This window comes from Balaenoptera ricei, chromosome 2 (assembly GCF_028023285.1).
Source record: "Balaenoptera ricei isolate mBalRic1 chromosome 2, mBalRic1.hap2, whole genome shotgun sequence".
Lineage (NCBI taxonomy): Eukaryota > Metazoa > Chordata > Mammalia > Artiodactyla > Balaenopteridae > Balaenoptera > Balaenoptera ricei.
The window spans coordinates 14,715,966-14,735,664 of record NC_082640.1 but is presented as its reverse complement, the minus strand read 5'-3'; the positions used below and the strand labels follow the sequence as shown (position 1 = coordinate 14,735,664).

Below are 19,699 nucleotides of genomic sequence, written 5' to 3'. Positions count from 1 at the left end.
ATTTTACATATACCATCCTTATAAGCATGTCATTCTGTGTAAGTGTATATGTGCATATTCACATACAGAATATCCTCACCAAGGGCGTTAACTTGTCTACCACACAGTCTTGACCCCCAGGGGATACAGGATAAGCTCCAGCACACGAATATGGAAAATCATTTCCTGGGGTGAGGGTATGTGAAACTCTGGAACTCTCCAGCTTTCACCCTCCCAACCACACCTTTCTCTTCCTTTTCTGATTGGACTCTTCAAATGCCCCTTATCTGGGAGGCCTAGTGATGGGTACTGATAGTTTTATTCTAGTAAATATCATTGCAATGACTTGATCCTCCAACAATAAAAGGATTCACATTAAGGAATATTCATCCTCTGAATACACATTAGATACAATCAAATCAAAGTGTGGAAAATAGAGATTTAAAGAGAAAAATATATATAAATTTTGCCAAACGTACTTTAGATGACAGTGGTCATTTACATTAACTTGACTGACAAATGAGAGGAGAGACCAGAAGCCAACTCATATAATCCCCGATGGGCAAACATCTCAGTCTGTCTGCTTCTCTATTTCCTGAGATTGGTCATGAGCTGAAGAAATATTTATCTATTTGCCAGATGGAGTTCTATATGGCAAATTCACCAGTGGGTGGCTAGTCAACTTGTCCATTACATTAGATACTATTAAATTTATAATGCAAAGGGTGTAGTAACAGTCACTTTTAAAACCCATCTTCACTTTTTCAAGATGGAAAAGGTAGAACACAGAAATGTACAACTGAACATCTATACAAAATGCACAATTAATTGCATTTGTACAAAACAAGTATTTCTAATGTTGCCTGCAAGCTTTCTGCAATAGCATCATCTGGGGTACTTATTAAAATTTTTAGATTCCTGAGATCCATCCTCAATCCTCTGTAACAGAATTTTGGTAAATGGGGCCCAAGAATCCGCATTTTAATGAATTCCCCAGTTGACCACTATGAATCAGTGCTCTGGATAATATCAATGTATCTTGTTATTTTCCTTTCAACCTTGCAGCGTTAAAAAAAATTTGTACATTTTTATTTCTTTCAAAAATAATATCAAGTGTACGAAATGACAATGCATTAAAACTTTCATAGGATCCTTAATGCATTATATGATTTTATTTCCATGAAGCATGTATATGCACTTCTATTTAAGAACTTGCACTGGGACTTCCCTGGTGGTCCAGTGGCTAAGGCTCCACGCTCCCAATGCAGAGGGCCCAGGTTCAATCCCTGGTTAGGGAACCTAGATCCCGCGTGCCACAACTAAGACCTGATGCAGCCAAATAAATTAATTAATTAAAAAAAAAAAAAAGAGCTTGCATTGGCTTCACCACCAACTACTTTTTAAACTATGTTTATAATTATGAACCCGTCTGACAAGTGAACACAGCTTAAATATAATTAGCATAATTTTGGCAAGAACATCTTTTCCTTCACTACTTGTATTTTCATAGGCTTTACGTTAAGCAATTTTAAGTAGGTTTTGTGCACACCGGTAGCAAAAGAAACAAAAATTATCTGAAAACTGAGTTATTTTGTTGGGTGAGTTTAAAATCTTCAGGGATTTAAAATAAGCCAATTTTGATTGGTTTCAAAAAGCAACACACTCGTCTACAAATGATGGCCAATCAACCTCAGCCTGCACCGAGTTAAACACAAACTGTGTCAACAAAAGCGGACTCTCAGGTGAAAACAATCCAAAATTACTACCCACCTACAAGACTAACTGTTTCTAAGTTACTACATTCAGATGAAAGCCGTAGGGGGGAATGTCTTTTTGTTTAGAAAAGAATGAGGGTAAAAATGTAAACCCTTACTTTCTGAAAAGAGCTGCAACCTTTCAGAAATCTATGCTTTACATGGGTTACCTAATTATATGCTGTTCAGCCTAATGGCTGTGTGAAGAGAGGCGAACAGCACAAAGGCGGCGGGAGCGGGGCAATGAATAGGGCCCCACCGTCCATGTAAATTGCAAATTAGAGGCCAGCCTACGTGACTCAAAACAAATATTAAGATTGACATGAGCTGCACATTCAAACAAGCGGACACCACAGAGCCACACAGGAGAAAAACCCAGGAGCCTGGTCTCTACCGAGCTCCCAGAATATCAAGGTTTGAGGTTATCCCACAGGAACGGGGGCTTATGCTGAGGGACACTGAGAGCGGCAAGCTCCTGATTTTCGCTACCTGCAAGGACGTCTGAACATTGGAAACAAGGTTACCCGAGCAGATTACTCATCTTCCTCCACCTAACCTGTTACTTAGGGCCAAGGGAAGCTCATCTGACATTTCTCAAATGTCTGCAACATGTGTTTGCTCCCTTCCTCAGGCCGTCACAACTGAGGGAGAATAAAAACGTTACAGTGGAAGAGAGGTTTGTGAGAGGAAGGGCAAAGAAAAAAAAAAAAAAAATATATATATATATACACACACGCACACATACACTCTTTTTTTTCTTTATAATCCAAACCCTAAATGCTCACTGTGTTGGGACGACGACAGATGGGACCCCATTCTCCAGGCACTCTTCTCAAGATGAGATGGCGTTCTATAAAAAACTGTTTTGAATAAGAAGAAAGACAGAGATTCCTGAAAATCTCTGAAAATTCCTGAAAATCAACCCAGGACAGGTGCAGGCCTGAGAGTCAATGACTGATTTTGCCTCGTTTTATTTAATGTTTTGTTCCCTATCCTGTCCTCAGAGTAAGAGAATGAAAAAGAAGGCGGAGGGAGGAGAAGTGAAAGGGGGAGGGAAGAAAGAGGAGGAGGAAGAAGAGGAGAAATAATAATAATAACAGTAATAATAATTGTCATTTTAGGCCATTTATTATGTACCAGCTACCATATTAAGGACTTAACATTCACTGTCTCACTCACACATTTCTTAAATGTATGACTATAACGATTTATATCCATTAAACCAAGTTCCCTTTATGACTCTTCTATTTCAAATTTTTTCTTAATTTTAAACTAGTTATTCTCACTAATGAACATTAGAATAATCCTAGTAAGTTCCACATAGGAAACAAATGGAATTTTAATGGGCATTGCACTAAACCTACCAAACAATGTAGGGAAAAATGATATCTCAACAAGATTTCAGTCTGTTCACAGGAGAAGGTATATTTCTCCATTTCTTTAAATCTTTTATTTTAGCTTTCAGTGAAGTTTCATCCTTATCTTCCATAGGTCCTATACAGGAAAATACAATCATTATCATATTATTATCACTTTTATACATTTATTTTGCACTCAAGATAAACTGCTTTATCTTTTTAGCAGTATATAATATTTTCGCAAAGACTAGTTATGGTTTCTTCCACCGAAGCACCTAGAATTATTACTGTACATGCTTGATCTCTTCCTCCCGCCTTTTTTTTCCCCACTGAATTTACTTCCTTGCCCTTTTCCACATATCTGGATCATTTTCCTAAATTATTCCTTTGTAGTGGACATGTGTTAATTTTTTAAAAATCTGCCTAGCAGCATTATTTATTTGGAAACTGCCCTTCCCTCACTCCACGTGATCTCGCGGGGCCATCAAAAGCAGCCTTCCTGCCTAGTGATAGGAGTGGCCATGTGACAGGTTGTCCAATCAGATAGCCCAACCCTTGGGAAACCATGATTAAATCGAGGGCAGACACATAACCAAGCAAGGCCAGAGTCATTGATGGATCTGAGGCTGGGGGAAAAAGAACTGCTGTCCTTTCCTCTGGGATCAGTTGCTGTGAGGATGATTTAATTTTGGAAACACCAGCCTTGAGACCACCTAGACAGAGTTTGTCTGCAAGTGAAGTCATACAGAAGCAAGCCGAGCCAAGAGATGGGAAGAGAAGGAGAGTCCTCGTGACACTGTGCAGCCTCTGGAGCCCGTTATGCCTGAAGGTAGCTTGAATTTCCCAGTTACACAAACCAATAAATTCTCGTTTTTCACTTGAGCTAACATAAGATGGATTTCTGTTACTGAACCTAGAAACTCCAAATGCAGCCTCCATTTCATACGTTTTTCTGCAGTGTCAAATCTGTTCTTTATGGCCTCCAATAAAGATTTTAATTTTATCACCTGAAACTAACACAATATTGCAAATCAACTATAGTTAAACTTTTTTTTAAAGATTTTAATTCTGTCAAAATCTGTCATTGAATTTCTTCCTTATCTCACCATGTTCACTTTCTCCCTCAGCTTGTATTTTCATCTCATTTCATTGTCTTTTAATCTCAGCTTATTCTCCCCTTATAATCTTTCTACTTCTGTTTCATAAGGCCACATCTTTTGCATGTATCCTACAGTCATGCTGAGCGTCCCACGTGCCAGGCGCTGTTCTAAACACTTTAAACACATTCATTTCTTAAATCCTCACCCCTCCCTTGCTGTGCTCGATTGTCTGTACTCAACTGGGCTCCATCAACACTCCCTCCCAAGGCTAGAACTAGTTATCCAGAATCCCCTTCCTTGTATCGTTAGAACTAGTTATCCAGAATCCCCTCCTTGTATCGTTCTCGGTTGGACTTGGCCAATAAGAGGAACTTTCAATTAGATATTGAAAATGGAAGTGAAATGGCTGCCTTTATTCTTCACGTACAGCCAGACACATTGAGCAAAGGATTCCCAGTGACTCTGCAGCAAGCTCTTCATGTTTAGACAACAGTGATTTGAGATTCTTCAATAGGTGAGTTAATAAACTAGAGAAAAGCAAAACCTCCACCATGATGGTCCATACAGTGAAATTCAAGCACTTGGAGATGCGAAGAGCGAGAGCTGAGGGATGGCAGGCAGGATGGAAGCCACAGACAGACACCTGCGAGGCTAAGGGCAAGGTGAGCAGACAGACCAAAAGAAATCAAATCCAACTGGCCCCGAACTCATTCATTCCCTTTGCTTCTCTGGTGAAGGTTAAAATGATTCTTGGTGAGAAGAAACTAGACAGGGTAAGTATGTAGGACAGAAGTAAGTAGTGTAAACTGTATTCAGTCATAATCTCAAAAACACCAGTTCAGTCAGCCTCAAGAAATTCTTTTGTCATAAACTCTTACATTTGAGAAGCCCTCCAAGTGTCATCAAGTAGTCGCATGGACTGGAAATTCTATCTTAATAAGACTTACTTCTGTTTGGGTATGCTGCATGTAAAAAACAACTGAATCATTAAATTGTAAATATTATTTTTAAAGGAAAATGTAAACCTTTGAAATATAAGTAAATGCAGGATCTGATATTCATCAGAAAACAAAATTGTTTTTCAATTTTCTGAACAGTGGAGTAAAATATAGAGCTGTATCTAACAGTTTATCATTATTAGCAGTATTATCATTGTTTATAAAAGCATTTTAGAGTTGAAAAAAAAAAGTTGAAAAGTTGAAAGTTGAAAAGTTTTCTCATACATGATTTAATTTAATCACCACCACAATCTTGTGAAGAAAGCAGGATAGGTATTGCTAACTATTCTGCCTTAGAGATGAACAAAATACTAATATACCTATTTTAATACTAAATTCTAAAAGCGCTGTTATTTTAAGTCACATCACGGAATCACAGAGTCACAAATGTTTTTCCAGTATCATTTAACTGATTTATCCTTAAAGATTTCTCTCTGTCTGACGGAATAGAAATTCTGTCTGCTTATTAGGTTTGTTTTTTTATATTTACTGGAGTATAACTGCTTTATAATGTTGTGTTAGTTTCTGTTGCACAACAAAGTGAATCAGCTATAAGTATACATATATCCCCATATCCCCTCCCTCTTGCATCTCCCTCCCATCCTATCCCACCCCTCTAAGTGGTCACAAAGCACCAAGCTGATCTCCCTGTGCCATGCAGCAGCTTCCCACCAGCCATCCATTTTACATTTGGTAGTGTATATATGTCAGTGCTACTCTCTTACTTCGTCCCAGCTTACCCTTCACCCCGAGTCCTCAAGTCCATTCCCTACATCTGCATCTTTATTCCTGCCCTGCCACTAGGCTCATCAGTACCATTTTTCTAGATTCCATATAAATGTGTGTTAGTATACGGTATTTGTTTTTCTCTTTCTGACTTACTTCACTCTGTATGACAGACTCTAGGTCCATCCACCTCATTACAAATAACTCAATTTCGTTCCTTTTTATGGCTGGGTAATATTCCATTGTATATATGTGCCACATCTTCTTTATCCACTCGTCTGTCGATGGACATTTAGGCTGCTTTCATGACCTGGCTTTGGAAATAGAGCTGCAATGAACATTGTGGTACATGACTCTTTTTGAATTATGGTTTTCTCAGGGTATATGCCCAGTAGTGGGATTGCTGGGTCATATGGTAGTTCTATTTTTAGTTCTTTAAGGAACCTCCATACTGTTCTCCACAGTGGCTGTCTCAATTTACATTCGCACCAACAGTGCAGGAAGGTTCCCTTTTCTCTACACCCTCTCCAGCATTTATTGTTCGTAGATTTTTTGATGATGGCCATTCTGACCAGTGTGAGGTGATACCTCTTTGTGGTTTTGATTTGAATTTCTCTAATGATTAGTGATGTTGAGTATCTTTTCATGTGTTTGTTGGTAATCTGTATGTCTTCTTTGGAGAAATGTCTATTTAGGTCTTCTGCCCATTTTTGGATTGGGCTGTTTGTTTTTTCTGATATTGAGCTGCATGAGCTGCTTGTATATTTTGGAGATTAATCCTTCGTCAGTTGCTTCGTTTGCAAATATTTTCTCCCATTTGAGGGTTGTCTTTTCGTCTTGTTTATGGTTTCCTTTGCTGTGCAAAAGCTTTTAAGTTTCATTAGGTCCCATTTGTTTATTTTTTATTTTATTTCCATTATTCTAGGAGGTGGGTCAAAAAAGATCTTGCTGTGATTTATGTCAAAGAGTGTTCTGCCTATGTTTTCCTCTAAGAGAAAAGTTTTTATTAATGTTAAGAAAGTACATATATCATTCTTGAAAAGAACATTAAGTCTCTAGTTTCCCCTGCTGGATACTTCTTTCTAATACACATTGAACTGATTACCAATATGGCATTTTGGGAAAGTTTACCACTCTAATTTCATCACAAGTCTATACAGACCACATTATTTATAAAACTTAAAATGGCAGTTTAAAATTTGTTTGACTTACTTTAGAAGTACTGGACTTCATGTCTCTGATAAGATTCATGAAAACTATTAATGTTACTGGGGTTTTCATTTCAAGCCCATCTTTAGGGGAAAGTAACAGGATAGAATATCTCCAGTTCCTCTAATTACATTAGAAAAAATTTGGCAGGGGTACATCCCTGAAGATACAAAAAAATTTAGATTGGCTCTTTTTAATCATTTTTTGACTGCAGTATCAACAAGATAGGTAGTTAACTGGGTTCAGGAACCTTCTGAATATGCCCTTCTGACCTAAATGCTTCTTAATATAAATTTCATATTGATTTGGCCTTTTTAGAAATCTAATCTAGTTTCATTGTTTTGAATTAACTATGATATCACCCTAAACTCTTTTTTTTTTTTAGTATCTTTATTGGAGTATAATTGCGTTACAATGTCGTGTTAGTTTCTGCTGTACCACAAAGTGAATCAGCTATATGTATCACCCTAAACTCTTAAATCACCCTTCAAAACTGAAGGAGGACCAAACAGAACTAATATTTTATGGACTGGCTCTTCTACAGAGCCCTTTACATATCATATCTCATTTATCACTTGCAAGAGCCCTGTGAGATGGGTATCACTGCCCCAACTTTAGATGAAAAAAAAAAAAACAGATTTGGAGACATTTGTAACTTGTCCAAGGTCATCCAGGCAACACGTGGCAAAGGAAGCATTTTAACCCTGGCCTGACTCCCAACTCCTTTTCTATCATATGTGACAGTGGAGGATATTATGAGAAATAATTTTTTCCTGTTCCATGATCATCGAATTTGGGGGTGAAAGAAGAGACTACTGCCCCCAGAATACTCTTCCCCTTGGAACTCTCAGTTATTCAGAGGTGGAAATTCAGTTGGCCAGTCAGAAAGAATCCTCTCTGCTGCTTATTCACATCTCCAAAGGCATAAGGGACAGTAAGGTTCTGAAATAAAAATGATTCCATTTGGCCCATTGATGATTGTTCTAATAAAAAGTTTGACCAAAAAGGAGGTAGAAATTAAAAGCTTTTAAATGTAATCACCCCAGTTTCTTGGTTCTCTAACAGATATCAGAAAGCTGACTCGATTTTGGTGGAAACATAAAAAGATAAGCAAAGATGCTGACATGCATTGTTTCTAGGTAAATCAGATGCACATGTGACAACACATTTTATTTTAAATTAAATTAAGTCATTAATAGGCATAGTGCAAAGTGACATTCCGCATCATGAAAAGGTAACCCTATTAGTTAAATTCTCTGCAGATGAGTTTCATTTTACTGAAGTCTTCTGGGAGACACGGTTTTGTCTTTCATGGAGAAGCTGCAGCCTCACCTACTGAACCAAGAGACGTACTTGCTTTCCTGTGGTTTTCAAGACCCACGTTTAAATTTCATATCTTTGGGACAACAAATGTATTATTCTAAGTGACTTGACTCTAGGGGAATATCAACTACTTCACAGGTAGAATACAAATATCATTCTCCCCTTAAATCTGAGTAAATAGTCTTAAACACTTTCTAAATCCTATTATATGTACAAACTTTGCATGTAAAGGTTGAGCCAAGCAGGCAGAGGACTGTAAGTAAATACATCCTTCTCCCATAAGTACACAGTACTGAATGGAGGAGAAAAGGGCTTTATACTCTATTCCCTCAATCCCTCAAAGACTTTTTAAAAGAAAAGGCAGAATTAAAATAATAACCTCAGCTCTATGATAAGGAACTTCCGTATTTGAATTTCATTGAATTTTAGAGTGAGAAAGGTCTCCCCAGGAGCTGTGTAATGCCAGCCGTCTCCCCAGACCACCAGACCATCCTCGAAGCCACGTCATCTATGGGAGTTCAAAGTTTCTTCCGCTCCAAACAGTGGAAGCTCAGGGTCCGGTTTTTCTTTCTTGCAAATGCACTGGATCCATTGATCTGAATTCTAATGATAACCTATTTTGCCCTACATTTTAAAATTTTCATTTAAAATCTTGACCAATAACCAGTGACCTTCAAGAGGGAGGCAGCAGGGTGTAACGGAAAGAGTGGACTAGGGAGTTTGATTCTTTAGTCTCATTTTCTTCATCTGCAAAATGGGAATCAGTACACGGATTCTGCAAGAACTGGCAATGATCAAAGTCTCGGCACAGTCTCTTGTGCGCGGCAGTGCTTGCTAAGCGGTAGTTATTAGGATTATGATAGTCATTCTGTAAGCAGAAGTTCTCATAAAGCCTCCTGGTAAAATGGCCTAGCTGGTAATTACAGACATGTAGCTTCTTCATCTCTTATCAATCTTAACCCATTTTAGAAAAGCACTTTTGGTATGGGCACGTGTTTATACATTTGGATTAAAATGTAAAAGCTCACTCAGCTTTTACTTAAGCATTGACCTATTGCAATTTAATATCAGATAACTGTTGCCATCCTACAAAGAGACACTGCACAGCTGGGGCTCTGGAGGCCCTGAGGCAGCAAAGCACCATTCAGTAAGAGAACTAAGTGGTGGGGCAGAGCCTGTATGAGATGACAGAGATGTTTCAGGTACTTTTCAAAGAAAGGGAGTTTTTTAACTCAACGAAGGCAAACACTTTATCTTAACTGATTCTAACCCATAAAGGACCTGACAAACAGTTCCTACGTTCCTTCTAGAAAGCAAAGAATTCATGATAATGAGACAAATAAGCTTCCACTGAAATTTCAGGAAGAAATATTCTTCTAGGCCCCCAAGATAGTAGTGGTAATCGAGCAAACACATGAAGGTTTTGATGTACTTGTTACCTTATAGCCAAAGAATAAATGTGTTTTCTATGGGCTTGTTTCCTCTCTCTTGGCTTCTGCTTCTAAGCCAGCCGTTACACATCTATTGCTTTCCTACTCCTCTTGGGTCTTAAGTGTGACAATCTGCCCCCCACATGAATTCCAGAAGAAACCACAGTGGGGTACAATCTCACTAGCATCCCAGTTCTGCAATTCTGCACTGTAAACCGTGGGAGTAACGCCATCAAGTCAAGGAAGTTCTAGGAATTGCTGTTAAAAACCCAATTTCCCAGTTCTGCAAGTGCCTGACATTTTGAAGGCATTCTACAAGGTTCTAATAACAACTGACAGAATAATTCAGATGTGCTTCTGACTGAACACTGGGACATAAAAATAAAAGAAACTCTGAAGTCCTTTTTGAACAGGAATGTTGTAACGTTTAAACTTCAACAACACTCCCATTAGGCCTGATGTCAGTTAACTACAATTTTCCAGAAAATCATGAGGAATGGCTTGCTTACGTGACTCTGGTGCTTATTGACCTCCATGGCATGTTTGATCTCAGGCAGTTCCTTCATGTGGGCATAATCTGAGAATCCTTTGGCAGCATCGTGCTTCTGCTTGTAAGCAATCTTAAGAAAAACACAAATAATTGTTAGTTTCATTTACAGGTGTATGAAATTCCTTACTTTTTAAATTTCAGTGTTCTGTTAGGATTTCATATAGTTGAATACCACCATTAATGGTCAAATTTGCCTAAGCTTCTATAACAAAATGATATACATAATACTTTAATCTTTGTGCTTCTGTTTAGACTCCTAATTCTAAGTCTTTGTCATTTATTTCAAAAGTCTTTGTCCACACGCTGAACTCCCCACTCGTATTCATCTAGCTTAAATCTCAGCTACGGTTTTGGGAAATCTTCCACATCCAAGAGGTTTTAGGGTCATAAATGTTCAAGGTTTGAAGCTTGGGAAAGAAAATGACAAAACTGGGGATGTGGCTGGATATTTAAAAGTGAAATGTTCATTTTTTAATTGATTGTTATGATTTTATGGAGGTACAGCTATAATAGAATACAAACCTTATTAAAAGCCCTAAACTTTGGGAGAAAATATAACAAAATTCTCACATATGTCAAGCCTTGTTCTCTGTTAGGGAAATAAGCATCATAGCAATGCCACCCATCACCACCATATTAAATCTGTCCCACACAGGGATGGAGAGAAGGCATGAGAATAATCAGAAGTACTTCAGAAGTAGAACTAACCAAACTCAACAGAGTTAGAAAGTAAAGAAGATCCATAAGACAGCAAATTATCCCCTTACTCTCAGTCTAATGCTATATTATCCTATTTATTTCCTTCACAAATTTAAATTACTCAGTTTAATTTTTGTAAAATTACTTATTTTCTGTCTTCTCTTACTAGAATATAACTGTCTAGTTCACTAAATGCTCAGAACCCAGAATAGTGCCTGACATAAACTGCAATAAATATTTGCTCAGTGAGTGAAGAAATAGGACCCCAGAAAATATTTGAAGAGATTATAGTCGAAAACTTCCCTAACATGGGACAGGAAATAGCCACCCAAGTCGAAGAAGCGCAGCAAGTCCCATACAGGATAAACCCAAGGAGAAACACACTGAGACACATAGTAATCAAATTGGCAAAAATTAAAGACAAAGAAAAATTACTGAAAGCAGCAAGGGAAAAACGACAAATAACATACAAGGGAACTCCCATAAGGTTAACAGCTGATTTCTCAGCAGAAGCTCTGCAGGCCAGAAGGGAGTGGCATGATATACTTAAAGTGATGAAAAGGAAGAACCTACAACCAAGATTACTCTACCTGGCAAGGATCTCATTCAGATCTGATGGAGAAATCAAAAGCTTTACAGACAAGCAAAAGCAAAGAGAATTCACCACCACCAAACCAGCTCTACAACAAATGCTAAAGGAACTTTTCTAAGTGGGAAACACAAGAGAAGAAAAAGGATCTACAAAAACAAACCCAAAACAATTAAGAAAATGATCATAGGAACATACATATTGATAATTACCTTAAACGTGAATGGATTAAATGCTCCAACCAAAAGACACAGGCTTGCTGAATGGATACAAAAACAAGACTCATATATATGCTGTCTACAAGAGACCCACTTCAGACCTAGGGACACATACAGACTGAAAGTGAGGGGATGGAAAAAGATATTCCATGCAAATGGAAATCAAAAGAAAGCTGGAGTAGCTATACTCATATCAGATAAAATAGACTTTAAAATAAAAAATGTTACAAGAGACAAGGAAGGACACTACATAGTGATCAAGGGATCAATCCAAGAAGAAGATATAACAATTATAAATATATATGCACCCAACATAGGAGCACCTCAATACATAAGGCAAATGCTAACAGCTATAAAAGAGGAAGTCGAGAGTAACACAATAATAGTGGGGGACTTTAACACCTCACTTACACCAATGGACAGATCATCCAAAATGAAAATAAATAAGGAACAGAAGCTTTAAATGACACAATAGACCAGATAGATTTATTTGATATTTATAGGACATTCCATCCAAAAACTGCAGATTACACTTTCTTCTCAAGTGCGCATGGAACATTCTCCAGGATAGATCACATCTTGGGTCACAAACCAAGCCTCAGTAAATTTAAGAAAACTGAAATCATATCAAGCATCTTTTCTGACCAGAATGCTATGAGATTAGAAATGAATTACAGGGGAAAAAACGTAAAAAACACAAACACATGGAGGCTAAACAATACGTTACTAAATAACCAATAGATCACTGAAGAAATCAAAGAGGAAATCAAAAAATACCTAGAGACAAATGACAATGAAAACACGATGATCCAAAACCTATGGGATGCAGCAAAAGCAGTTCTAAGAGGGAAGTTTATAGCTATACAAGCCTACCTCAAGAAACAAGAAAAATCTCAAATAAACAATCTAACCTTACACCTAAAGGAACCAGAGAAAGAAGAACAAACAAAACCCAAAGTTAGCAGAAGGAAAGAAATCATAAAGATCAGAGCAGAAATAAATGAAATAGAAACAAAGAAAACAATAGCAAAGATCAATAAAACTAAAAGCTGGTTCTCTGAGAAGATAAACAAAATTGATAAACCATTAGACAGACTCATCAAGAAAAACAGGGAGAGGACTCAAATCAATAAAATTAGAAATGAAAAAGGAGAAGTTACAACAGACACCGCAGAAATACAAAGCATCCTAAGAGACTACTGCAAACAATTCTATGCCAATAAAATGGACAACCTGGAAGAAATGGACAAATTCTTAGAAAGGTATAACCTTCCAAGACTGAACCAGGAAGAAATAGAAAATATGAACAGACCAATCATAAGTAATGAAATTGAAACTGTGATTAAAAATCTTCCAAGAAACAAAAGTCCAGGACCAGATGGCTTCACAGGTGAATTCTATCAAACATTTAGAGAAGAGCTAACACCCATCCTTCTCAAACTCTTCCAAAAAATTGCAGAGGAAGGAACACTCCCAAACTCATTCTATGAGGCCACCATCACCCTGATACCAAAATCAGACAAAGATACTACAAAAAAAGAAAATTACAGACCAATATCACTGATGAATATAGATGCAAAAATCCTCAACAAAATACTGGCAAACAGAATCCAACAACACATTAAAAGGATCATACACCATGATCAAGTGGGACTTATCCCAGGGATGCAAGGATTCTTCAATACACGCAAATCAATCAATGTGATACACCATATTAACAAACTGAAGAATAAAAACCATATGATCATCTCAATAGATGCAGAAAAAGCTTTTGACAAAATTCAACACTCATTTATGATAAAAACTCTCCAGAAAGTGGGCATAGAGGGAACCTATCGCAACATAATAAAGGCCATATACAACAAACCCACAGCAAACATCATTCTCAATGGTGAAAAACTGAAACCACTTCCTCTAAGATCAGGAACAAGACAAGGATGTCCACTCTCACCACAATTATACAACATAGTTTTGGAAGTCCTAGCCACGGCAATCAGAGAAGAAAAAGAAATAAAAGGAATACAAATTGGAAAAGAAGAAGTGAAACTGTCACTGTTTGCAGATGACATGATACTATACATAGAGAATCCGAAAGATGCCACCAGAAAACTACTAGAGCTAATCAATGAATGTGGTAAAGTTGCAGGATAGAAAATTAATGCACAAAAATCTCTTGCATTCCTATACACTAATGATGAAAAATCTGAAAGAGAAATTAAGGAAACACTCCCATTTACCATTGCAACAAAAAGAATAAAACACCTCGGAATAAACCTACCTAGGGAGACAAAAGACCTGTATGCAGAAAACTATAAGACACTGATGAAAGAAATTAAAGATGATACCAACAGATAGAGAGATATACCATGTTCTTGGATTGGAAGAATCAATACTGTGAAAATGACTATACTACCCAAAGCAATCTACAGATGCAATGCAATCCTTATCAAATTACCAATGGCATTTTTTACGAAACTAGAACAAAAAATCTTAAAATTTGTATGGAGACATAAAAGACCCTGAATAGCCAAAGCAGTCTTGAGGGAAATAAAAGGAGCTGGAGGAATCAGACTCCCTGACTTCAGACTATGCTACAAAGCTACAGTAATCAAGACAGTATGGTACTGGCACAAAAACAGAAACATAGATCAATGGAACAAGATAGAAGCCCAGAGATAAACCCACGCACCTATGGTCAACTAATCTATGACAAAGGAGGCAAGGATATACAATGGAGAAAAGACAGTCTCTTCAATAAGTGGTGCTGGGAAAACTGGACAGCTACATGTAAAAGAATGAAATTAGAACACTCCCTAACACCAAACACAAAAATAAACTCAAAATGGATTTGAGACCTAAATGTAAGACTGGACACTATAAAACTCTTAGAGGAAAACATAGGAAGAACACTCTTTGACATAAATCACAGCAAGATCTTTTTTGATCCACCTCCTAGAGTCATGGAAATAAAAACAAAAATAAACAGATAGGACTTAATGAAACTTCAAAGCTTTTGCACAGCAAAGGAAACCATAAACAAGATGAAAAGACAACCCTCAGAATGGGAGAAAACATTTGCAAACGGATCAACGGACAAAGGATTAATCTCCAAATATACAAGCAGCTCATGCAGTTCAATATTAAAGAAACAAACAACCCAATCCAAAAATGGGCAGAAGACCTAAATAGACATTTTTCCAAAGAAGACACACAGATGGCCAAGAAGCACATGAAAAGCTGCTCAACATCACTAATCATTAGAGAAATGCAAATCAAAACTACAATGAGGTACCACCTCATACCAATTAGAATGGGCATCATCAGAAAATCTACAAACAACAAATGCTGGAGAGGGTGTGGAGAAAAGGGAACTCTCTTGCACTGTTGGTGGGAATGTAAATTGATACAGCCACTATGGAGAACAGTATGGAGGTTCCTTAAAAAACTAAAAATAGAATTACCATATGATCCAGCAATCCCACTACTGGGCATATACCCAGAGAAAACCATAATTCAAAAAGACACATGCACCCCAATGTTCATTGCAGCACTATTTACAATAGCCAGGTCATGGAAGCAACCTAAATGCCCACCGACAGATGAATGGATGAAGAAGATATGGTACATATATACAATGGAATATTACTCAGCCATAAAAATGAACGAAATTGGGTCATTTGTTGAGACGTGGATGGATCTAGAGACTGTCATACAGTGAAGTAAGTCAGAAAGAGAAAAACAAATATCGTATATTAACGCATGTATGTGGAACCTAGAAAAATGGTACAGATGAACTGGTTTGTAGGGCAGAAGTTGAGACATAGATGTAGAGAACAAACGTATGTACACCAAGGGGGGGAAAGCCGTGGGTCAGTGGGGATGGTGGTGTGATGAATTGGGCGATTGGGATTGACGTGTATACACTGACGTGTATAAAATTGATGACCAATAAGAACCTACTGTATAAAAAAGTAAATAAAAAAAAGTATAACTAAACGGATGAGAATAAAACAAGAATAAATTAATGAATTATTTTTAAATTAATTTAAATTATATATATTAAAAGTTTAATAATAAGATATTAAATGGAACTGGAATTACTTGGCACAGAATAAAGGTAACTTAAAAAAGAAAAACTAGAACAGTGGTCACCAAGACAAAACAAGATCTAATTTTTAATGAAAGTATACAGTTACACTTAAGGAAAAACTTTTTACCAACATGAGCTCCTTGAGAGCTGTGTCCGTATCTTACACATCTTTTAATATCCTGTGCCAGTCATACTGAATGACACAGAATAGAAACACAATAAATGTTTAGTGAATGAATGAGTAACTGAGTTTATTAAACATTCTCACGAGCTTAAACTCTTTGTAGGCTTTAATAAGTAGAATTAACCACCCACTTAACTTAGATAATATACTTGTCTAAAGGATTAAAGTGATAATTACAAAAATAATTTTTTTAAGTAAAAGCATCCGATCCTACCAAAAAAAAGGGAAAGTCATCTAGTACAAATATCAATGTTCAAATCCCTTCTCTGGCTTCCCCCACCGAGTTTTTCTTGAAAACTTCCAGTGAAAGAGAACTCAACCTGGGTATCACAGTCTTTAAATTTTGAAGATTCTGATACAAAGTTCCTCCTTTAATGAAACTTAAGTCTATCTCCCCAGAGCTGCATCCATTTGGCCATAAGGGAAGAATCTGGTTCACAGGACAGAACTCCAAACATGGGAACACAGCTGTCAGTGGCTTCCATTCCCCGGACCTGTCTGCATAGATTAAGGTACTGAACCCCTGTACACTCTAAACGCTCTCCGAAGTACAATTCCAACTTTTCCTCCTCTTTCTTAAGGTGTCCACAATATCCCAGATATGACCTGACCTATCCTAATTAGAACTGTTCAGTTTAATCTAGGTTATCATCTCAAATGTGGTATATGCTATTAACACATCCATGGATCACACCATTTTCCTTTTTATTACTGTGTTGAGACTTCTGTCAGCTAATGCCCCTAAGTCTTGTTCACTCCTGCTCAGCCCTGTTCCCACATCTGGTTGATTATTAGGCCTCGCACACAGCACCTCACATTATTCCAGGGATAATTCATCTTGCTAGAGTCTGTCCGTTGATTTAATCCATCAGGATATCTAATTCTGATGGACATATCTTTTACATTTTCACCAATTAATTATGTTAAACAGGAAACCCATTAAGAAACTCCATTCAGACTGAGAAAGTCCATTATCTCAGTTTCATTACATTATCTATTATAACTTGTGGGGAGGAAGGAGGAGTTTAGTGAGTGGCCAAGTCTCTTAAGCCAAGAAACAACTTCTATGAGATCTGTTATAAGGAAAAAAACACTAGCACATGCCTGTCTCCTTTTTGCTGGATGCCTGGTTGATTTTGCGTTTTTGACTATGGTACTTGTGAACTTACAAACATAACCAATGCAGCTGATCATTTTGTGGGTTATCATAGAAGTGGTGAGTCATCAAGCACAATTTTAAAAAGCACTCTTTCTTAAAAAGGCTATGTAATTTTCTACTTGCAGCATTAAAATAGTCATTTCATTTACAGCTGCTGCTAAGCGCCACTTTAGAATTAAGATTACATCAAATTGGAGGCAGCTGAACTTTATCATATTAATTTTCGTCCTTAAAATAGCTAATGGAAAATTATGTCACACTAATAAATTTTCTGATAAATTTGATTTCTTAGGATTTGTCATTATTGTGTGGCATTTCCCTAGATTAATACTGTTTTCTTCCAACCTTGTGAATTAAGGTTGCTATGGCACTAGATGCCTAACTAGTGGAAGATAGTTGCAATAGTCTTATATAAATTATATGTAAATATGTTTATGCAAATAATATACACATTTATGTTATATATTTCATCTTATATGTTTATATCTCATATATACATATATTTCTGATTTACAGTATATTTCATAACTACTATATAGGTAAATGTACTTTTAATCCCATAACACAGGCAGCCCTGAAGCTCCTGAAACAGGACCTTGTGGCCACTGTAGATAAAAACATAAGCTCTCATAAATCTCCTCAGTTCAGATGCCTGAGTAGCCTGTATCACTTCTGTGATAAGGGATTATTTAGTCTCTGCTTGAGACAGCCCTGGTGAGAAGGGTCACAGCACTTCATGGCACAGCCCATCCATTTCCAGAAGATTTCTTTGTGATCTTTGCTTGTAAAATTTTTAATGAGAGTTATCTAACAAAATGGCTTCCTAAAATCTCCACATCTGTCTCTCTCTCTTTTTTTTAAGGTGTTTCTTCCTATCAGCCATTTTCTACAAGGAGTATTAACCTAGCTAACTTCACCTCATCACTCTAGTTTGAATGTAAGCATCTGAGAATGTTTGCAAATTGATTTTAAGATAATATTTTGTTCCAATGTCAAAAGTTTAGGATACTTTTTAACAGAAGTTGGAAGACAGTTAAATTTTAGTATTTGCCTAATACTAATACTCTAATTCAGGTTGCCACAAATCTGATACTATTTGGACACAGTAAAAGGTTAGTTCTATAATTATCACAGACACTATCAAATAGTTCTACTTTCTTGCCTGTCTTATTAGGCAATTGAGAATTGCAATTTTAACAATAATAAAATAGATTTATGTAAATCTAAAGAAATGTTATTACAATTACATAAATCTTTGAAATAGATCCCTTCTTCGGAATCCAGGTTTTTCCTTTCAGACAAGTTCAGGGACTAATTATAACACTGGGCAGTGCTGCTCCTTGAGAGCACACGTATGTCTTTCCTAGGGTGCATATTCTAACGTAAGTGATAACCTATTCTGCAAAAAAAGAGATAGATTCCAAAATATACAATATGGATTATTTTGCATGTTAAGTTCTATGTGCACATATTTATGTACTTTAGATGTGTTTATGCCATAAAAATTTGAGAAAAGTTGTGCCCTTCCAAAGCAATTAGGATGCAAATATCTGAAAATCTTACCTTCCCAAGTATAAAAATAAGAAAAGATTGTTTCTTTTCTTTATCGCATAATTGTTGCTTATTATTATTATTATTGTATAAATGTTGTCAAACATCAAGTGTTGTAATTGCTTGCTTTATAAAGTAGTCCATGTGATCAGCAAGTGGCTGGGTTACCAGGTGTTGGCAGGAAAAAAAGGGGGCATATTAGTCATGGTCAGCCATGCAGAACCCTGACATATATTTTTAGCCTCATGTGCACAGCTGAGATTAGCTTACTGCCAAGCTGGGTACATAGTGGACATTTAAGTTTGTGATAATGAAGTACTTAAAGATATTCTGCAAAGGATGACTATACTTGGTATTGTTCAAGAGTCATCTATTTTCAGACTATTTTAAAATTATCTAGGTATCCTCTACTTAAAAGTAAAAAGATTCTGAAAAAAGAAGTAACTTGTTTAATAAGAAAAAGAGGGATAGAAATAGTAAAAAGAGGTGGTAAGGGGTATAGTTAAGAACCCAGACTCTGGAGCCAATCTATCCATGTTCATGTGCTGGGTCTGCCATGTATTAGCTGTGTGACCTTGGGCAAGTTACCTAACCTCTCTGTGCTTCAGTTTCTACATCTCCAAAATGAGGATATCTCATGCAGCTGTGAGGATTAAATGATATAAATATATGTGAAATGCATAGAACAGTACCTGACACATAGTAAGCATTTCTTTGTATTTATTATTATTAACCAAAAATGTAGCATGAAAAATATAAACTATGTAAAAGGAAACATCTCC

General features: G+C 36.8%; 1 protein-coding gene across 4 annotated transcripts in view; it reads right to left on the bottom strand.

The window, feature by feature from the left end:
• NEBL (nebulette) overlaps positions 1-19,699 on the bottom strand; it is a 337,194-nt gene that overhangs the window by 78,626 nt on the left and 238,869 nt on the right. For 2 of the 4 annotated variants that reach the window (XM_059911292.1, XM_059911270.1), the window contains exon 7: positions 10,387-10,497. The exons of the other annotated variants lie outside the window; for them this stretch is intronic. In XM_059911292.1, the coding sequence (XP_059767275.1) occupies positions 10,387-10,497 (111 nt within the window). The remainder of the gene's footprint in view (positions 1-10,386; positions 10,498-19,699) is intronic. 4 annotated transcript variants of the gene reach the window in all.